Consider the following 20,000-nt stretch of genomic DNA (forward strand, 5'->3'; position numbering starts at 1 on the left):
CAATTATTCCGTATGAATGTAAAATTGAATATTTTATTAGCATAAGTTAATAAATAAATACATACATTTAATTTCCTCAGTCAGAAAACATTGATCAAAGTCAATTTAAGCAACACATCAGCATCCATTTTCTCATAAAGCTGTGGCGCCAGTGGTAATAAGACCCACTCACTCCCAGATTATTCACTTGTTTAACCTCGTTATCAACGGTCCAGCTTAACTAGGATATTTAGCTGTTGCTCCGTTCTGTACCAGCCCACTGAGAGGTTAATACATCTTACGATAATGAATGCAGATTCCATCCACCAATCACTCTCTCAAGTCTCTAACCTTTTCTAAAAATATGCACCTATTGCGCTGCTGTGTGTGGGACTCTGTGTTAATTCATCCCGACAAAGCTCGTCATTGTTCAGTGCTGCTCAGATTCATTTCTTAAACTGTGTTTTAGAAAGAACTGACCCTGGCACACAGGGTTAGTTCATCATCATGAGCTGATTATACAACTCAACATTTTAATGATATGTGATGCGTTTCAGACTGGAACTTCCCTTTAAGAACACATCACTGCCCTGCTCATGTACTGGACAATTTACACACTGAACATCCATGTTTTTCATTAGTGTGTGTTTACCTTGTATTTTGTGTCGACATTCTGTGTGTGTGTGTGTGTGTGTGTGTGTGTGTGTGTGTGTGTGTGTGTGTGTGTGTGTGTGTGTGTGTGTGTGTGTGTGTGTCATTGTGGAGTCTCTTTGTTGTCACTGTTTCCTCATCAATATTCACAGTGTTGATAATGAATTCTGGCTGCCGGCTGCTGCTGCTTCTCTAATTGTCTCCGGTGGAGCTCGGCTTCCCTGAATCCTCCTGTTAATTGCATGTTTTTAACTCGACTAAAACATGTTATTATGATCAGGGCCCCTGGGTGGAACAGCTAAAAACACACAAACACATGCACACACTGTATATATAGATTAGTTAGACACAGTCATTTTGCAGACACACTCATGTCGCTCTGAGGTCCTGAAGGCCTGGTTCTTGGATAAATGCTGCTGGATGTGTTGTGTGAGTGTTGATAAACAGAGCTATTCTATGATCATGGTGTGTGAGTGTGTGATAACCCCCCCCCCCCCCCCCCCCCTCAAACTTGTGTTTTTAATTTGTAATCAAACAGGACAAAATATGTTCAAGCTGCTGTTCATTTTAAAGACATTTCTTTTATTTTAAAATAAAATATTTTCAAAAATTTAGAAGATTATAGGAATCACTTTCTGTGTGCATTTCTTCATCCTCTTCCTCTGGCTTTTGTTTCAGCTGAATCATCTCAGTGGCTGCTGTCAAGCTATTTACCGCTAAAAAAGGCAAAGTTCAATTAACACAATGTTAACATAACTAAAGAATCTGAGCAATTCAGAGACTCTGAATCAATTCTCCAAAAAACAACACGGTGAATAGAGTTCTTTGCATGAGCTCAAACCCGTTTTAGTTTATTGATCACTTGTGTTTCATGAATATAGATTAGTGTAATGGATTGGCAGAGTTGGAGAACATGTTTGGGTTTTGGACATTTGAAGACATCAGCCCTTTCTTCATCTTCTTTTATAGTTATAGAGAAGCTTTGGTCATGTCCCTGTGCTACTGCCACAGTTACACTCTGGGAATCAGATTTGAAACCTGCTTATGTTTATACACGACCAAGAAATCACCTTGTTATCACTGTAGATCAACAACTACAGGTTGGTTCTGGTTGTTTGCTCGGTGCAGGTTTGTGAAACTCTGTCAGACTCTTGGCGAAAACTTATTTGACAAAACACCCACACTCTGCCGTCACATCTTAACATGTTTAGACTGAGCTGTTACCTCCACTCCCCCCTCTCCTCTCTCACTCCATCTCTCTAATTACATTACCCTCCCTCTATCCCTCTCTCAGCCATAAAGCGTATTATCGATGCCTGTATTCCATCGGGCAGATTGCTGCAGGCTTTGTGTTCTGCTCCTCTTATCCTCTTCGTCACCGGGGATAATTTCATCACAGCTCACTTTGTGCGTGTTTAGTTTGTTTAACACAAGCTGCTGCTGCTGCTGCTGCTGCTGCTGCTGCTGTGTGTGTATATGTGTGTTTTTAGATTGGGCATTAGCTCTCTCTCCCCCTCTTGGGTTATTTTGATAGGGTGGCTTTGGGGTGAAAGTCCTCCCTCAGGGCTCTGATAACAGCTGCAACGCACACACACACACACACACACACACACACACACACACAAAAGCACACAGTATAATGCAATAAACTGTCGGATGAGGGTTTCAGACGAGCATCATTTCACATTACAGAGCCCTGTGTGGGCGGATAGATGATAAGAGCATAAAGTACTGAAACACACGACACTCCTCTCCCATCTTTTTTTATTTTTTATTTTTATTTCTGCTCTACAGCCAGACAGGAGTGTCAACCTGAGGGGGTGAGGCAGGAGGGAGAGAGGGGGGATGCAGGTCATGAGGGAAAGGTTAAAAGGTTTGTGAAAGTGATGAAGAACAGGGAAAGGAAAGGTTTCAAGAGGCTGAAGTAACTTTCTTTCCAATCTTACAATAAAGTAAAGAAAGACAGAAAGAGACATTATAAAACAGGCTGAGCAGGACTCAACATGACTTTTAAACTGACCAAAATGTATAAAATCATCAAAGTGACGCTCCAAACTTCTAATGTCATGGCATCCAAAGCATAATAATAATAACAGGCCCAGAACTTATAATGTGTGTCCCTGCCTCTTCACCCGAACCTCACCTTGACCTTCACCCTCTGTCTCCATCTCTGTGCTCACAGGTTTGGCTGTGTGTTGTTTCGAATGTCATCACGTGATATTTTTTAAAGTCGATTAACAGAAAACTCTGAGCTGTTCTGCTGTAATGAGATATTAAGTCCTGCAGTGTAAATACACATATAAAAGGTCACACACACACACACACACACACACACACACACACACACACTAGCTGGGAGTGTTAATGTTTTGGCTGTTCTTTTGTAGTGAGGCTAAATGAAAACTTATGGTAGCAAAAACACACTGCTCACATTGCAGACCTGTGACACACACTCGCCCACCCACCCACTCATGGCCATTAGCTTATCTGCACAGAGAGACATGAAGAGATAGAGGGAGTTTATCTGACTCTGATGACACAGCCGGCCCACGCTGGAGCACAGAGTGTGTGTGTGTGTGTGAGACAGACAGAAAGTGTGATGGAGAGATAATAGATAGAATGGTAGCTCCTTTTATTGACCAGGGAGCAGGATATTTTTAAACGTCAGTGCATCGTACACTTAACTTTTGATTTCTGGTTCCAGCCTCTCACATGTGACAATTTGCTGTTTTTCTAAACTGAAGGAGAACGTGTGTGTGTGTGTGTGTGTGTGTGTGTGTGTGTGTGTGTGTGTGTGTGTGTGTGTGTGTGTGTGTGTGTGTGTGTGTGTGTGTGTGTGTGTGTGTGTGTGTGTGTAGCATTTATTGTGATGGATGCTGATGAAGGTGTTAATGATGTTTTTCAAAGTAAAACCAGCTGTTGACCTACTTTGGGAACCTGGCAACACACAGTTTCAGCATCCATGTACCTTACCTACACACACACACATGTGCACGCACAAACACTGATTAGTGCTATTGGCCAGATGGTGCTCTCCATGAAGGCTGTAATGTTGGTGGTCTGTTTCCTCCAACAGTTTCTATGAGCTGTCACAGATACCTGAAAGTCTGTGTGCGTTTGAGTTCTGTGTTGCTCCATCTCAGACTTAACTCAAATTCATACATATAAGAACATACAGTAGATATTCAGACAGGTTACTTCTCATACATGTGCAGCCACCTGTCTGCTAATGAATTAATCTGTAATCCAAGCAGCTGAGTGCTGTCATGTCTGTAAGCTGCTGATGATCAGAATGACTCTCCTCCACCCCCTTGTGGTCGCTTGCAGAAGGTGCTGCTCAGGTGCACAAAGGAAACTCACCTTTTCATACATGGACACATCGTCTGATGAGGTTTTACTTCATGGTCAAACAGGGTTTTTAAAGACTGTGCAAAAGGGGTCACATGGTCCACGCACACACGCATTTAGTGTTTGAGTTCCAGATGTTGAAATGAGACCAGTACTGAGCTGACTCACAGTAGGAGAGGAACGAGGATCTGTGAAGAGTGTGAGCTTAATGAAATGAATTAAATTCTTTACTGTCTGTAATGATTTGCAACACATATTTTTGTTATTGTTTGATTGTGTAATTGTACCATTCATGTTAAAACGAAGTTAAACAATAATAATAATAATCTATATTTATAGAGCACTTTTCTAAACCCACATTACAAGGAAGCAAAATAAAACATGCAGGTCATATGAGGCAACAATTAAATCAGGCAATCACAAATACAATTACAGTGTCGTAGTATTAGGGCAAATAGAACAAAGGAAGTGTTACCAGCAAGAAGGTGATCAGTTAAAATCAATAAAGTATAAAAATAAAAGTTGTCAATAAAAGGAAAAGTAGTATTAAAGCCTGAATAACAAGTGCGTTGTTGATCTTGAGGCTGAGACTTTATTATGCTACAGTGACACCTGCTGGTCCAACAGCTGTATGACACAGGTGTTGCACTGTTTGGCCCGAAGACAATGATTGGAACCATTCGATTTGCTTATGAAAGTGATGATTCAAATATTAATTAAACATCTCTTTCTTTCCTCTGTCTTTCAGAAGGAGCTGAGCCTTCCCCGAAGAGGCAGTTTGTAAGTACCCATCATTCCTTCAGTTTCCTGTCTATCCGAGGCCTGTCCTTCTCTGTACGCTGCTTTTTTTTCCAGATGTGTAATCTGAAAAGGTTTGGAATAGCTTTGAGAATGCAATGCAATGAACCAAACAGTGTGGTATGGAATAACAGTGGAAGAGTGGCTGTCAGTGTGGTTCTGTGGAGACTTTGAGTATCTGTCTGGTGTGCAGACTTTAGCAAGAGTTCAGATGTAGTTTGTGTGCGTTGACTTGATTTTAAATTTCACCTAAGAAACTAAATTTCAGTTTATTTATTCTTTTTTGTCTCAGCTGTCAATTCATACCAAGTTAAACAGAGAGCTTCCAGTAAAGGGTTAAAGGACAAAGGTTATAGGCCACTGAGTTGTTCTGTGTGTGTTGGGTGTGTGTGTACCAGAACAGCTGAGTATCCCACTGTTGATGGATGCAGGCCTATTTATAACAGTGTGCGTGTGTGTGCGCGGCTGGCAGCTGATTTATTGTCCTACTGGAAAAGTTCAGGATGTTTAGAAACAAAAGTCAGACATAGTGTCACACCTCTGACCAACTGCTGGAATATGAGGTTCATCATTATAGTGTAATCATCATAAGTTATTAAAGGACAAAGTCACATAAGTCCTGACGGCTGGTTTTATAAGGTTCAGTTTCTGAATACAGGCTGTGTGCATTTCTCTATGGACTGAGCGGTTTGATACTTTCACAGTATTAATATAGCACCTAGACCTGCTCTATAATCAAACTACACAGACACATGTGTCGTAGTATTTGTGTTGTAGCTTCAGTCCATACCCCAATAAAAACAGCAACTTTTATCTCCTGTTTTCAACTGCATCATCAGATTCTTAATATCAGACCAGAGCCACAGGCGTTGGATGGTGTGTTTCTGTGTTTCAGTCTGCGTGTATGTTTCTGTGTGTGCGTACACTGTGTGATCTCCAGGCTCTGCTGTGAGCGTGTCGGCTGCTGTGAGAAACATCGAGAAAGAGCGTGTTGGCTAGCGGCGTCCTGATGTCTGCTGAGCGCTGCCACAGCTCTGTTTAATGGGCCCAGTTCAGGAACCGGTGGCACTGAAACAAGCCTGTGTTTTGTCTCTGATTGTCACGTCAAAGACACAAAGTCCTCTCTGCTTCAACCATCACTTTTCCACTGCACAGACTCTCAGCATCTATTTTTCACTTTTTTTCCCCCTCTTTAATCTTTGTCTGGTCCAAATATAATCAAATGATATACCTTTATATATGTAGTAGTTGCATATGAAGCAAACTTTACCCAGAACTGAGATAAAATTGTGTCTCATACAGAAAAAGACAAAATACAAACATACAAACAAACAGAAGAAAGTAGTTACACAAGAAGTTTACAGTGCAGTGGTGAGATACTTCAAAAACCGTCTTACAACCATATATTTGATCAAAGCATAAACTTCCATCTCAAATCTGTTGTACCTCATACTTCTGTCTGTATCCTGAAAACAAGGAACCAGGAAAGTGATGTGTTAAATCTTGAATGACACTACAGCTGAAAGATTTGGAGCAAATATGTCATTTTGATTTTTCTAACTTCTAATCGGGATCATTTTCTGTAAAATAAACTCCAGTACTGCTGGCCTTTATACTAAATATGGTAAATGTACATACCAAAGATGATCATGTTGTGTTGTACATGAAATGAAAATAATGTAATAGAATAATCAGATTAAATGGTGCAGTTGGTTCTTTTAGTCCCCCCAGGATTCATTCATTTTATTCTACAAATATGTGCAGTGGTGATCGGAGTACTCAGGACTATTGCTTAAGTAAAAGCTATAGACCTATAATATGGATAGTGTAAAGCTCCTAATTTTCATCTTCTTTTGTGTTTTATTTGAAGTGTTGATCCATAACAGGATATATTTGTGGTTTTATGGTGGGCGTGGCTGAGAGCTGTGACTGGTTTGTTGTGACATCACAAAGTTACAGAAGTCCTGACGGCTGGTTTTTAGGCTCAGTTTCTGAATACAGGCTGTGTGACTGAGCGCTTTGATACTTTCACAGTATTAATATAGAACCTAGACCTGCTTTATAATCAAACTACACATGGACGTCTTCCTTTATACTATATGGGACCTTTAAAATATGTGGCCAAGTTCTTCATTTCCCACAGACTAGCCTTTTGGGAACTTGCAGCTGCATGTCGAGATCTTCATCAGTAAATGAAAAAGTAAAAAAAAAAAAAAAAAAAGCTGCTAAATTTACCTTTAGTTAGTGTCATATTTACTGATATCAAGATGTATTCATCTTTCTTTATTAATATTTAACCAGTTTTTATCACAGTAAGTCAGATGTTAGCTGTTCATTTGGCGTCAATTGGTATTTTGTCAATATATTTATTGACAACAGCTCCACTTATGGTAGGACAGACAGCTCACAGAGGTCTCCATGGAGACACAGAAGATGCTTGTTTGCTACTGATTCATAATCAGTTTAAAAAGTATCAGTAAGACCTGGAACAGAGTTGATCAACAAGGAGGAACCTTCAGGGTAACAGACAGCAACAGATTCTCATGACACGCACGCACGCACACACACACACAGGTCCAGATTGGTGCCTAATCACATCTCGTGTCCTGTGGCTGCTCCTGCGTCAGTCCAGTAACCCCTCGACATTAACACAGAACCGTCTGTGATCCAGCCCATTGTTTATGAATTAGCAATCTGGCATGTGAGCTGCATTTAGCCCAACAGGGTCCAGGGCGCCCATCACCCCACCCCACCCCCGGTCTTCTCGGAAACCAGAGCAGAGACAGAGAGAGGACAGCTGCACTTCCTACATGGTCTCATAATATCAGGACAATGTCCCCTGTGTCAGAGAGGCAGAGAGGCAGAGACATTTCCCTGTAAGGTTTTAACGTAATCGTCAATGTTTCAGCTTTTCAAATTAAATACCTGGAAGAGGAGTGAACTGCTCAGAGTTCTTTACCTGGATTCAGTTTCAGTGCAGAGTTTAGAGTCACATCTCAAGAATATTTCATTAATTAGAATGTCAAGTCTTCAATAAAAATTTAAGTAAATACAGATACATTTGTGTCAAAAAAAAAAAATTGTAAAAGTCGAAAGTAAAACTTACTCAACTTTGCGTAAGAAAAGTCATTTCAAAAATGAACTTATTAAAAACGAGCCAGGACAAAAGAGTCCTTAAAAGACATGTTTCTTTATAAAGTTATCGAATGTCATGAAACATTAACCTATTTTAAGATTGAATTTAAACATAAATTTATTTTTGTCACAAAAATAAGCCATTAAAATGTAAATTCACAAATAAACTTATTTTAAATCAAAATATAAAATTAATTAACTTACTTGACTTAAAAGTCATTCAAGTCAAGTCATTCAAAAAATCAAGTCATTCCTAAAAAGCTAAAAAATCTATAAATATGTTGATCCAACTTTTGGAAATCAAACTTTGATGAAGACCTACATGGTAGAAACTGTTGTTTCTTGTTTTCATATTTAATTATAAGCTAATAAATGTGTTTATTAGTCGCTGTTGTTACTGCTTCTACATTTGCTCTTATCTACATTTGAAAATACTGATACATTTTCTTTATGCAAACTATAAAAAATAGTGACAACACAGTGACAAACTTTATAAAAAACTATAAATAATGTGTATAAACTAGTAAATGGAACATTTCAGTCTTCATCCTCCCACCTCCCTCTCTCTCACCCTCCCTCTGTCTCTCTTTGTCCCTCCCCTGCCTGTGTCAAGGATTCAGTCAGTCCTCTCGTCTGACAGCTGAGACTTCCACGAAATGAGAGGGATTAACTGGGCAGACTGTACCCAGGGAAGGAACCTCTGTTCCTGGGCACACACAGACAGGAGCGTCCCTCTTCAGTCTTTTGTCCGTTTGATCGGTCGGAGCAGGAGCTGAGGGTCGTCTGGGTGAAATGAATCTGAATTTGACGGATCATTTTCCTCTTTATCATCTTCCATGATGGAACTCCTCTGAGTTTTTTTGGATTATTTTCAAAGAAAGAGTTTGTAACTTGGCTCTTAAGGATTTATCCTGTGTTGTTTTTTTTGTTTTTTTTTTAACTTATTTTGGATTATTGCTAGGAAGACAATATGAGAAAGAGGAAATCCCAGATGAGTTACGGTGTAATATACACTGAGTTTGTTTATTGGGCTCAGAGAAATGTGTGTGTGGTCTGCATGTAGCTCCACAGACTGTGTGAGTTTGTGTGTGTTTTGAGGCAGTGTGTGACTCAGCAAGTCCATGCTTGCTGGTGAAAGAACACTCTACCCCAGATACCTCGCATAATTGTGTGTGTGGAGATAAGAGCAGGTGCTGATGTAACACACACACACACATATACACTCACACACTCTGGTCATTCCTTTATATATAAAAGTGTTGTCAGTGGTTTGACTCATAGAGGAATGACTATGGAACAGTTTTTGGTGCTTCGAGGAGCCTCTGTGGATCAGTATGTGTTTGACAGACAGATGAGCCGATGCAGTCCGGTGGATTATTAAAGATTAGAGCTGAGCCTTTTGTCCCGGGACACAAGATGAAGAGGAGGAAGGAGAGAGCAGGAGCCCCACACCTTCGCCTCCAGTAAGAGTGTGTGTAGACTGGATGTCTGAGAGTGTGTGTGTGAGAGAGAGAGAGAGAGAGGCAGAGAAAGAGAGAGAGAATGCAGATTAGATTAATGTCAACCAACCAGTTGTATCTTACCTCCTCCTTCTTTTAACTTTTCCGTTTTGTCTCTATAAGACGAGAATATCTCCAGAAATGCAGCATTATTCACTGTCTTTTTAAGAATGACTTGAGAGTTTCATGTCTGTAAAGTCGAGAGCATAAAGACTGAAAGCGGGGAGACAGCTTGTCTCGGTCTGTCCTGAGTTAGAAACCTCACTCATTAACATGTGGCATCTTCTTTCTTTAGTCTGTACAAACACAGATATAAAAATGACAATTTCTCACTTCAATGGGGAAGAGTTACATTTTGGAACTATTTCTTAATGTAACTATCAATGCAAAAACATTTCAGCTTTTCAAATTAAAATAGTTTGCAGCCTCATCTCAAGAATATTTCATTTCTAACATATAATTTTTCATGTCAAGTCATTACAAATTCAAATGAAATAAAAACACATTTGTGTTTAAAAAAAAAATAAATAAATAAAAAGACGAAAAAAAATTAAAACGATATTTTGGAACTATTTCATTTCAAACAACTTATCTGCTCAGTACTCATGTGCAGTCTGTGGTTACAGGCTGATAGTTCTGCTCAGTGAGCTCCTGTTTCTGTGAACATACAATGGCATCAAACTTGGCAACCTCGCCAGTCTTTGTGCTAAGCTAGGCTAACCACATCCTGACTCAGACTCAGTGAATATGCGTATTTGTAAAACAGTTGAACTATTCCTTAAGACAAACAAAAACACCAGACTGCATGTGGAAAAACATTAATTTCTTCACATACACATAAATGTCACATTATGTGAGAATTAGCAAGAAATAATATAATGTATTATAATGTAATGTATTATAGTTATAATTAATGAAGCTCAAGTTAAATTACTTTTAAATTTTTGAAATGTACTTATTAAATCAAAACCATTCACTAGAAACTATAAAAGCTGCCGGATAAAATAAAACCGGACTTGTCAGATTTGTGTGAAAAATGAGAGAGGGGGGGGGGGACTAAAATATAATGTTTTTAGTCATACACTGTCTCTGTAAGCTGCTTCATTATCACTGGAAATATGTCTATGAACATGGGGGTGAGTTGGGCTCATGTTACAAACATACATTCATGATACAGCACATGCATAGTGTACATACACACTGAGTCACTGAAACACTCTGACACTCTGGGTGAGATGGAAAACCAGGAGGAGACAGAAACATGAGAAGGTATCAGAGCGAGATATCAGGAAGTCCTTCATCAGCTGAGTGTGTTTCCCTTCACACCACACATACACACACGACAGCAGAGAGATGACACGTCAGTGTTTCCCCTCACTGTTAGGGTTATTAATAAATGAATAACTATAACTTCTAACGTTTAATTAATGATATGTTATACTGAACAGAATAGTATAGAAGTAAATTAAGGACCCTCTCTGCTCAGGGTATTCAGTCATTTCAGTTCTATTCAGAGTACACGTGTACCGGTAATTTCCCCCTCCCTCCCCAGGTATTAATTACAGACCCAAACACCTGTTTAGTTGCTCCAGCGATAATTAAAGTCCCTTCAAAACAGAAACTGTATTTTAAAGCAAATCTTTGCGTATTTATTAGTTACTGTCAGTGGATTCAGTCACCTGTGCACTTAAAGATGTCCTTTAAGTGTTGTGGTTAATGTGAAAGATTCAAGCTCATTTACATCACACATTTCCACAGTATTCAGACTGGAGGTTCAGCTGCCTTCAGATAACTGATATGTTGCCCTGGGTGGGGGTGGGGGTGGGGGGTTCTCATTTACTGCACCCCTTTGGACTGATTTCTGGTTTGTTAAATATTCCTGTTCAAATGGTCTTAATGTGATTTCCAGGGGTGGAAAGAGTTGAATTACTTGTGTAAAAATGTGCTCAGATACAATAATAAAAAGTATTTTTATTATTTATTTGGATCCCCATAAGCCACTACCAAGGTAGCAACTACCCTTCCTAGGGTCTATTCAAGTAAACACTACATCATAATGCAAAACAATAATGTAAATTAAAATCAAAGACAAAAAAAGGAACAATAAAATAACAACAAATAAAAACAGTAAAACTACTAGTAACAATAATAACAATGACAAGTTGCCACACTTTATGTCAGTCAGTAAAACATTTGATACAGCTCGGAAAAACAATAATACCACTTAAACACCATAAAAAGTGACTGAAGAAAAAAAATAACAATAAAATGAAGTTTTAAAAAAATGAAGTTTCTCATTAGTGATTATATGATCAGATATTATGTAGTAAGTCATGTCCTGTTTGTAGCAGGGCTGGTGTTTTGTGCCATCACATATTTCTTTAAACTCTTTTCACTTGTTAAATGTGAAATATTGAATGGTATACCATTCAATATTTTCATTCCTCTGTACAGAACAGTAGCTGCCTCGCATTAGTTTGCATTCCTTGTATTAAAGTTGTGGCTAATACTACAATATGAAAACTGATGGTACAGCAAATTTGAGATTTTAGACAATGAAATATTTCTTATAAAACAAACACAGCAAGGAGATAACCACACTGTCCTTCACCAATGACCAACCTAAGTTTATGTGTACTCTCATAGTTAAGAAATGCTGAAGTATGAGTAAAGTTACTGATCTTTAAAAATACAAAAAAAAACAACTTTGTTACAGTAATGAGAGTAAATGTAATTAGTTTCTTGCCCCCCTGATAATTTCATCTTTGGTATTATACCTGTAAAAAAAAATCAATCAATTAATGCAGCTGGACTCATAAATCCATTTTCCTTATAGAGTATTTTATTTATTTTTGTGGCTGGAAAGCTAAACCTGCAGCCACAGATGGCTCTGTGTATGTTCTGGAAACACTTCACATACTAAAACGTGTCAAGCCTGGACCTCCCAGCAGGTGGTCTCACCCATTCTGTCCGGCCCAGCAGGGGGGAGGGGGCATGAAGACGAGCAGCATAAGGCCCTCATGCCCTGCAGGTCTCTGCCAACCTCCCACTGAACTTTGCAGAGCAGAGGCAGATTCTTCACTTCCATCCACATCAGTGAGGACAGAGCGAGTGATTATTGGGCAAAACCAAAATGATCTACTCCGACTCTTCTCCCATAAGTCTTAAAATGACTGAATTCTTTGGTTCTGCAGCCGACTCATCTCCCCCCGTCCTGACACAGCTCTGTGAAGTTGATCCAGAACTTTCTGTCCACCAGTTTCCAACTGTGATGATTTAGGGCCCGAGGCTTTTCCGCCTGCTGTGAGGGGACATCTTCAGGCAGACAGACAGTACGGATCAGCGGGTTGAGCCTGGCACTGGCTGACTGGAGCTTTACTCTCACACAATATGATCTCAATACTCTGAGATGATTTATGTCAAAGCCTCCACCAAAAACTCAGAAACAAATTTACAGAAACGACTGAAAAGTCTGAAACCAAACAAGTCAAGTTTTTAACTTCCTGAGGTCCTGATGGATAGAAATGTTCACATCTGCCACATTATTAATGAATCATGTTTTTTTTTTTAAAGGGTCACTGCACCAATTTTAATCATAATTTGCTTGTTATCTGTTGTAGCCTGTTAAGTCAGTTCTCAAGGGTTATCACACTACACATTTTGTATGTCAAACTGGGAGCATGGATTCATTAGCAGGGGGGCTAATGAATCCATGCTTGATTCTAGGTATTTAAAGTTTGACAGATACCAGGGAATAAAAGTCAGAATATTTTGGCCTCTGCTGTTTCAGTTTTAAAATTTTTAAATCTCTTCCTCCTCTCTCAAAACTCTCCAAACTTTATTGAAGTGCAATACAAACTCTTGACTGAAAGGAAAATCTTCCTTTTCTTATCACTGTAAATATGACTGGCTTCGTTTTTGTTTGTTTTTTTTGTTTTAGCTTTGACCAGAGATCCAACCAGATCCTCTGAGGTTTCTGCTCAACAGTCCAAAACCCAAATGTATTTAGTTTAGTTTCACATAAGATTAAGAAAACCAGAAAAATATTCACATTTGAGAAGCTGGAACCAGAGAAGTTTTGTCATTTTTACTTAGGAAAAATCTTTTCATATTGATTTTTAAATTTATTGATATTTCCTGATCATGATCCGATTTAGTCTGATATAATTTTAGTCAATGGAAACAATGGAACAACAAATTATTGTAGTGAAACTTGTTAAAATCATGATAAAAATTCTTGTGTTGTGCTTAAATTATATTTACATCACTGGTTAAATCCAGCGTGAGGTGCAGAGGACAGACAGAGGAGGAAAGTTACAGAACATATGGATGATGTCTCCGCTCTCTGTCAAATATAGTCAAGCATCACAGCGTCTCATCACACACACACACACACACACACACACACACACACACACACACACACACGTCCGGTTGAGCGGTCCTCATTACACATCTCTCTATCCTCACCCTCCTTTCTTCCTCCTCTCTTCATCTTTTCTTCTCCCCCTCCCTCCCTCCACTCCCCTCCCTCCTCTGTTGGCAGAATCTGGTCGCCGGCTCAGCTGCGTTGCCACGGCAACAGCAGCCTCCTCCAGCACCTGCTGTCCCCCACTTCTTTTCATCCCTCCGTCATTCAGCCCCCCGTCATCACCCTCTCCTCCTCCTCCTCCTCTCCCTCCCTCTGTTCCTCTGACCGCCCTCTATCAGCCCCTGTTCACCAGCGAGGAAACCCCTTCCTGTGGAGGTAAGACTCCCCCCGTAGCACACCTGTTTGTTTGGAAGCGTGTGTTGTCTCCTGTTTGCCTCCATTACTGAGATTCCTGACCTTGTGTGAAGCTGAGGGTCGTGTTGCTCAGATGAGGAAGCAGCAAACGGCACTAATGAGCCCTGTGATTGTCTGATGACACTGAAAACAGGCGACTGCACCAGATTTGTTCTGGCTGCTTTTAGGAGAAAGTTTGAGGAGATTGTTTTGCAACTTTTTTTCATAGTTTTGGCTGAAATTTTTAACAACTAAACCATTTTTGTCACCAACAGCCCGCTTTGTCCAAATAGTTGACAAAATTGAGGGTCACCAGTAGGTCACTGAGGTCTTTGGACCCGAGCTCACTGGTTGTCCCTCGGGTTTGACTAAAAACAAAAGGTGATCTTTTGTTATGGTGATGTCTTTGAAGCTGCGGCTCTTCCTTTAGACTCACGTTCTGCAGTATACGCCTTGAAAAGCAGCTGAAGACTAATTTATTCAAACTGGTCTGTACTGTCTAGTGTTGGTAATTTTGTGTGTTTTTAATGTCTTTGTGTTGCTTACATTTTATTGTTTGTTTTCTTTCTGTGCAACCTTTACTTACTTTACTTACTCACTAACTAAACTCAGGACCTAAACCTTTGTGGAGGACCATGGAGATTGTTCTAAGTGGACTGATCTTGATGGAAAACAACTTTGACAACTGTCTGACATCCTTTTTAATCAAGACAGAAGAGCAACATTGCGTTGTGTGTCATAACAGTTTGTTGTTGGTGCGTGTTCAACTGGAGCTGGACGATATGACTTCAAATCAATGTCTCAATTATTTCAAAACATAGCAAAAGTGATGCGTTTTAAAATTAGAACGTATTGGTGTGGATGTAGCCTGAGGCTCAGTGTTTGCACTTCTGTCATCCATATCGCCAGCTTCACTTGGAGTGAACATGGACTCCTGTCTGCAGAGGCATGTGAGTGAACACGAGGTCGTGTTTTTTTAAGGGGACAGTTCATGAAGCGAGTTAACATGAGCAAGATGAAGTCAGTTCGAAATGTGGCTTTCCATACTGCTCAGCCCCAGTTGTACGACTGATATTGGTGGATGAAAGTTGGCATGTAGACGGGTGATGCTGTTGAGTGTTTTATGGCCATTCATTCCTGCATTACTGTGCAACAACAGTGAATCAAGTAACAGATGAGTTGATTTTTTTTTTCTTTCTCTTGTTCACTCACTGACTCTCAATCACAGCCTCCTGCGCCAGGCTCTTTCTTGTTCTCACTCTATATGTTGCTCATTCAATACTTGACAGGAAGTCAAGCTTATCCTCATTAAACACAGGAACAGAGCCTCCTAATCTGTGGATCTGCAAGATCTGTATTTGACCATTTAGTGATGTTCAGCACTGCCACCTCCTCCCTGATACTTCCTGGACTATTGGAAAGAGATGCGCCCGGAGCAGGCGCTGTGTCAGAGTCGGGGTGGGTGGTATGGATCCTCTGTCCAAGTGCTTCATTTTTAAATCGCAATATCAATACCTACAGTAAATGGAGATATACACTACTGGAGAACACCCACGTTTTTACGGTATTTATTGACATTTCAGCAGTTTAAGTCCAGTGAAAACATTTAAATGATACAAAGGTCAGAGGTCAACTGCCCAAGGTAAAAAGAAAACTGTAAACCTCATAGAAAACAGGTCTTTTTCAGGGATGAATTAACTGGTTAACCTCCAGCAGTATATTGATCCACAACATTAGAAGAATAGAACCAGATGGAGACCAGCACAGTCTCCAGACCTGAACCCCAAACCAACTTGCAAGTGCAACACATTAGTGGGAACATCTGCAACAATGTTGGGACGAACTTTCTGGACTGTATTTGATTTCCTCTGTAAAACAAACATCATGAGCGTGTTTGACTTTCTGAAAAAGTAACCAGAAAGAAAAGCTGGATCCCAGTTCGGGAGCTGCATCCTTCAGACTAGACTTTCCCGTTTTGAAGGCTTCTTCGCATGTGTCATTCTTTTCCTGGACAATGAAGTCTCCCAACGGGTGGCTCCTTCATGGCCCAACCTGTGATTCATTGCATGCTAGTAATGAAAACAATATGGCAGCAAACAACACCTACAGAGAGCCTGAGTATTGGGTGTCAGCTCACAGCTAATGGCACAACTGTTAAAACCAAGGGACTTAAAATCTCAAGTTTTAGTGCAAAAAAAGTTACATGTTTTTAAGGCTGCTATGCGACAGGAGCTGGTGAGGCGTGAAGTGAAAGTCCTGCGTAGACCAGACCGCCTCATTTCGGTTTGTCCCCTACGAGGGCCACAAAGGGCCACTCCTTAGATCACATCCTCCGAAGGATGCGGCCCCTGAATTGGGACAAAGCTAATGTGTGCTTTTGGTTCATCAAGCAAATGAAATATCAGACGTATAACGGGATATGTATCACAGTATAAACAGAGTTGTGTCAAAGGACATAAATTTTACTTGAAATCTGAGTAAAGTTCCTAAGAAGATTCCTGCCTGTGGTGTAAAATGGTTAAATAATGTATCTGTGGAATATAACTAACATTTACTCATAGCATAAAGAAGCTAGCAGCTGTTTTTATCATGGGAAGATTGGCAGATAAATCAATGATAGGATGCAGGATGGAGTTAGACATCTAGCGATAAACATCTGTAAATTGATACGAGTCTGTCCCTGCTCTACACTGAAGTCAGTAAGAGCTCCACTCAGGAACAGAGGGGTGAGAGGAAGAAAAGAGCATCAGAGAGGGAGGGAGGGAGGGGGAAACTGCTGAGCAGAGAGAGAGAGAGAGAGAGGATCAGAGGATAGAGAGAGAGAGGGAGGGAGCAGCAGCTCTCACACACACTCTTTGCTGTTGCTGGTGTGACAGGTGGAAGCCAGCGTCTGTTTGCTAACCACGTCCTCTGCTGAGCGCGGCCCGTGTCAGAGCAATGGTCGAGTGTCTGCGTTAGCGTTAGCATGTCTGACTCCTTCTGGACGGTGCTCTCCAATTTCTCGCTGCCTGAGAGAAGCATGCTGCGGCGCTCCAAGAGGTACGCGCTCGTATCACATCCGTCCTTTTCTGTATGAGTTCTGCCTTCCTCTGCACTCGTCCTTTCTCTTTTTTCTTCTCTTAATTTGTTGTTTTTCCCTCCTTCACATATCCCTCTTTTTCATTTTTCTGCCACTCCATCATCCTTTTTCTCTCTCCTCCTCCTCTTCCTCCTCCTCCTCTCTGCATGTCTTAGAGGCTCAGCAGGAGTTGCTCCAACATGAAGGTCAGCTAACTAGATTTGTCTTTTGATGGATAAACAGGTCGCTCTGTGTGTGTGTGTTTGAATTGGAGTTAATGTCACATGTAACCCTGCTGGCATGTATGCTGGAACTGCAGTGTGTGTGTGTGTGTGTGTGTGTGTGTGTTTTATTAAATTTCCTCCGTCTGCGTACAATTTGCGTGCTTGTGATGCAAGTCCAGGTTGCAAGGCATCATTTGACGTTCGTGCATAGCACCACTTGTCGTCATTTGTGCTTCTCTCTTTTCTGTCATTCCCTCAGTTGACCTCTCATCTTCCTCCCCCTTCTCCCCCCTCTCTTTCTCTCTTCTCTGTCTGTCAAAGCCAGAAGTGGCTTCTCCAACAGGAAAGAGAGGCAGAGACAGAGCTGTACTTATCACTTTGAAGCAGCAATTTTCTTCCCCCTCCCTGTAATAACAGGGGCAGCTGACACGCACACACACACACACACACACACACACACACACACACACACACACACACACACACACACACACACACACACACACACACAGATTTCTTCATCTGTGCTCCTTGTCACCACCCCCCTGTTGTGTGTGATTGTCTCGGCAGTGTTTTTAACAGAGAGAGGTTGTGAAGTGAGACAGGAGGGACTCCTGCATAGCAACAGGCTCTGGCAGTTTTTTTGGATCGGTGTGGACGGAGTCGAGAGCTCGTGTGGAGCCGTAATTGGGGCTAAACTGATTCACTGATCTGAATGGCTGTCTGCGTTATAACATCACTTACCTCAATCGGATAAAAAACACACACAGACTTATTTTTAGCTGCTCCACTTACCTACTTCTCACAGCCTGTCTTATGCAAAAGTTTTCCATGTTTGTGTTTTCACATCATGTGTGTTTGCTTATTGTTTGTGCTCCAGGTCGTCATGTCACATCACACAGTTTGGACAAACTGTTGCATCTCACTTCTTTGTAATGGGCTTTTACTTAAGGGCGTTGACCCAGTAGCTACTCACACAAACTCACAGCAGAGCAGCAGGCATAGGTGAATAAAGAGGAGACACACAGTCATACACACACACACGCACACACACACACACACACATACACAGACACCCTCACATTGATTTCCTGTGGTGGCTGTAACCTGCAGGCAACGTTATTGAATGGACTGTAGGAAATGAGTTTAGCTGTAGATCTTATCCACATACACTCACCTGCTGTCTGATGTCTGTGTGTGTGTGTGTGTGTGTGTGTGTGTGTGTGTGTGTGTGTGTGTGTGTCCTTGGTGTCAGGTGGTTTAGTCAGATGCCCACACGGCTGTTTGCTCATCACCAGTTTCCTTTATCTCTTCTGTCAGCTCTGTCACAGCACTGACTGTCTCCGTCTCTGACTGCGTCGTTATGAGTTTTACAGTAACAAATTCATAACATCCTCAGGTTATATGCAGTCACTCATGTTGGAGGTTAAAACATGAGCAAACACACATGAGCAAAGATTTGAATATAACTGCCAGCTCTGTCATTTCACTCTGTGGTTTACCAACATTAACACATCCTGCTTCTCCCAAGGGCTACAGATCCTCTACCACACATCACACTGTGGCTAAAATCAACATTATATATAAGATAATGAAACTCATGTTCAACACAATGGGACACATAATAAATACACATATGTAAAAACTTGAATAGCTTACAATCACACTATGATTCCACTAACAGGCGATAAATGATAATACAATAACAATTTACTAGTCAGACGGGTTCAGTACATTGGGAAATTAGGGAGAGGAGCACAGAGACTAAAAACACTAGGAGGGGGAAGACAAAGAGACACAAGTGAAACCAATATGGGCGGGGCGGACAATCACAGAGGCGGGAAACACAAGGGCAGGAAGTAAGGGATCTGAAACAGAGGACGTGTAAGTGACTCCAAAATAAAAAAGCTGAAAGAGACAAAAACTGATGTCAGTGATTAGGGCTGCTGGATTATGGCAAAAATCATAATCATGATAATTTATTGAACTTAAAAAGAAAAAATGTTGTATTTATTTAAAAAAAAAAAGAGATGCATGAATAAAATAATAAATAACATATAATATGTAAATAAATACAATTAAATATATAATATAAAATGAATAAAAAATTAATTAGATCAACTACTACTGAAACCTGACACTACTAAATGTATATTAAACATATAAGAATAATAAATAAATTAGATCAAATATGCTGTAGTGCATTGCACCAACATACTGAAAACTCCAAAATATATATTCAACATTCCGGTTAACTGTATTCATCATATTCCACTTAGTAGCTCAGTCCAAGGAAATTAAAGGCTGGGCCAACTCAAGATGAGGCACTTCTACATATGTTGCTAACGTATGCCGAATAGTAACTAGGAAGTGGATGGGGGGGGGGGGGGGGGGTTTGTTGGAGGGATGAAATTAGTTGTGAAACAGAATGTGGCACAATAATAGTTTAATCTCAATCATCTTGTTTTCATATTAATTGAAAGACAAAATCGTAAACAAAAATAAATAAATATAAGACCAGAGTAATCTGCATCTTCTCCTCA

General features: G+C 40.4%; 1 protein-coding gene across 7 annotated transcripts in view; it reads left to right on the forward strand.

The window, feature by feature from the left end:
• mast2 (microtubule associated serine/threonine kinase 2) overlaps nucleotides 1-20,000 on the forward strand; it is a 178,642-nt gene that overhangs the window by 104,581 nt on the left and 54,061 nt on the right. For 5 of the 7 annotated variants that reach the window (XM_056378944.1, XM_056378942.1, XM_056378945.1 and 2 more), the window contains one exon: nucleotides 4,727-4,758. In XM_056378944.1, the coding sequence (XP_056234919.1) occupies nucleotides 4,727-4,758 (32 nt within the window). Of the gene's footprint in view, nucleotides 1-4,726; nucleotides 4,759-16,967; nucleotides 17,215-20,000 lie in introns of those variants that run through there. The other 2 variants (XM_056378946.1, XM_056378948.1) reach the window with 1 other exon arrangement.

The sequence above is a fragment of the Seriola aureovittata genome, chromosome 6 (assembly GCF_021018895.1).
Source record: "Seriola aureovittata isolate HTS-2021-v1 ecotype China chromosome 6, ASM2101889v1, whole genome shotgun sequence".
In the NCBI taxonomy this organism is placed as follows: Eukaryota; Metazoa; Chordata; class Actinopteri; order Carangiformes; family Carangidae; genus Seriola; species Seriola aureovittata.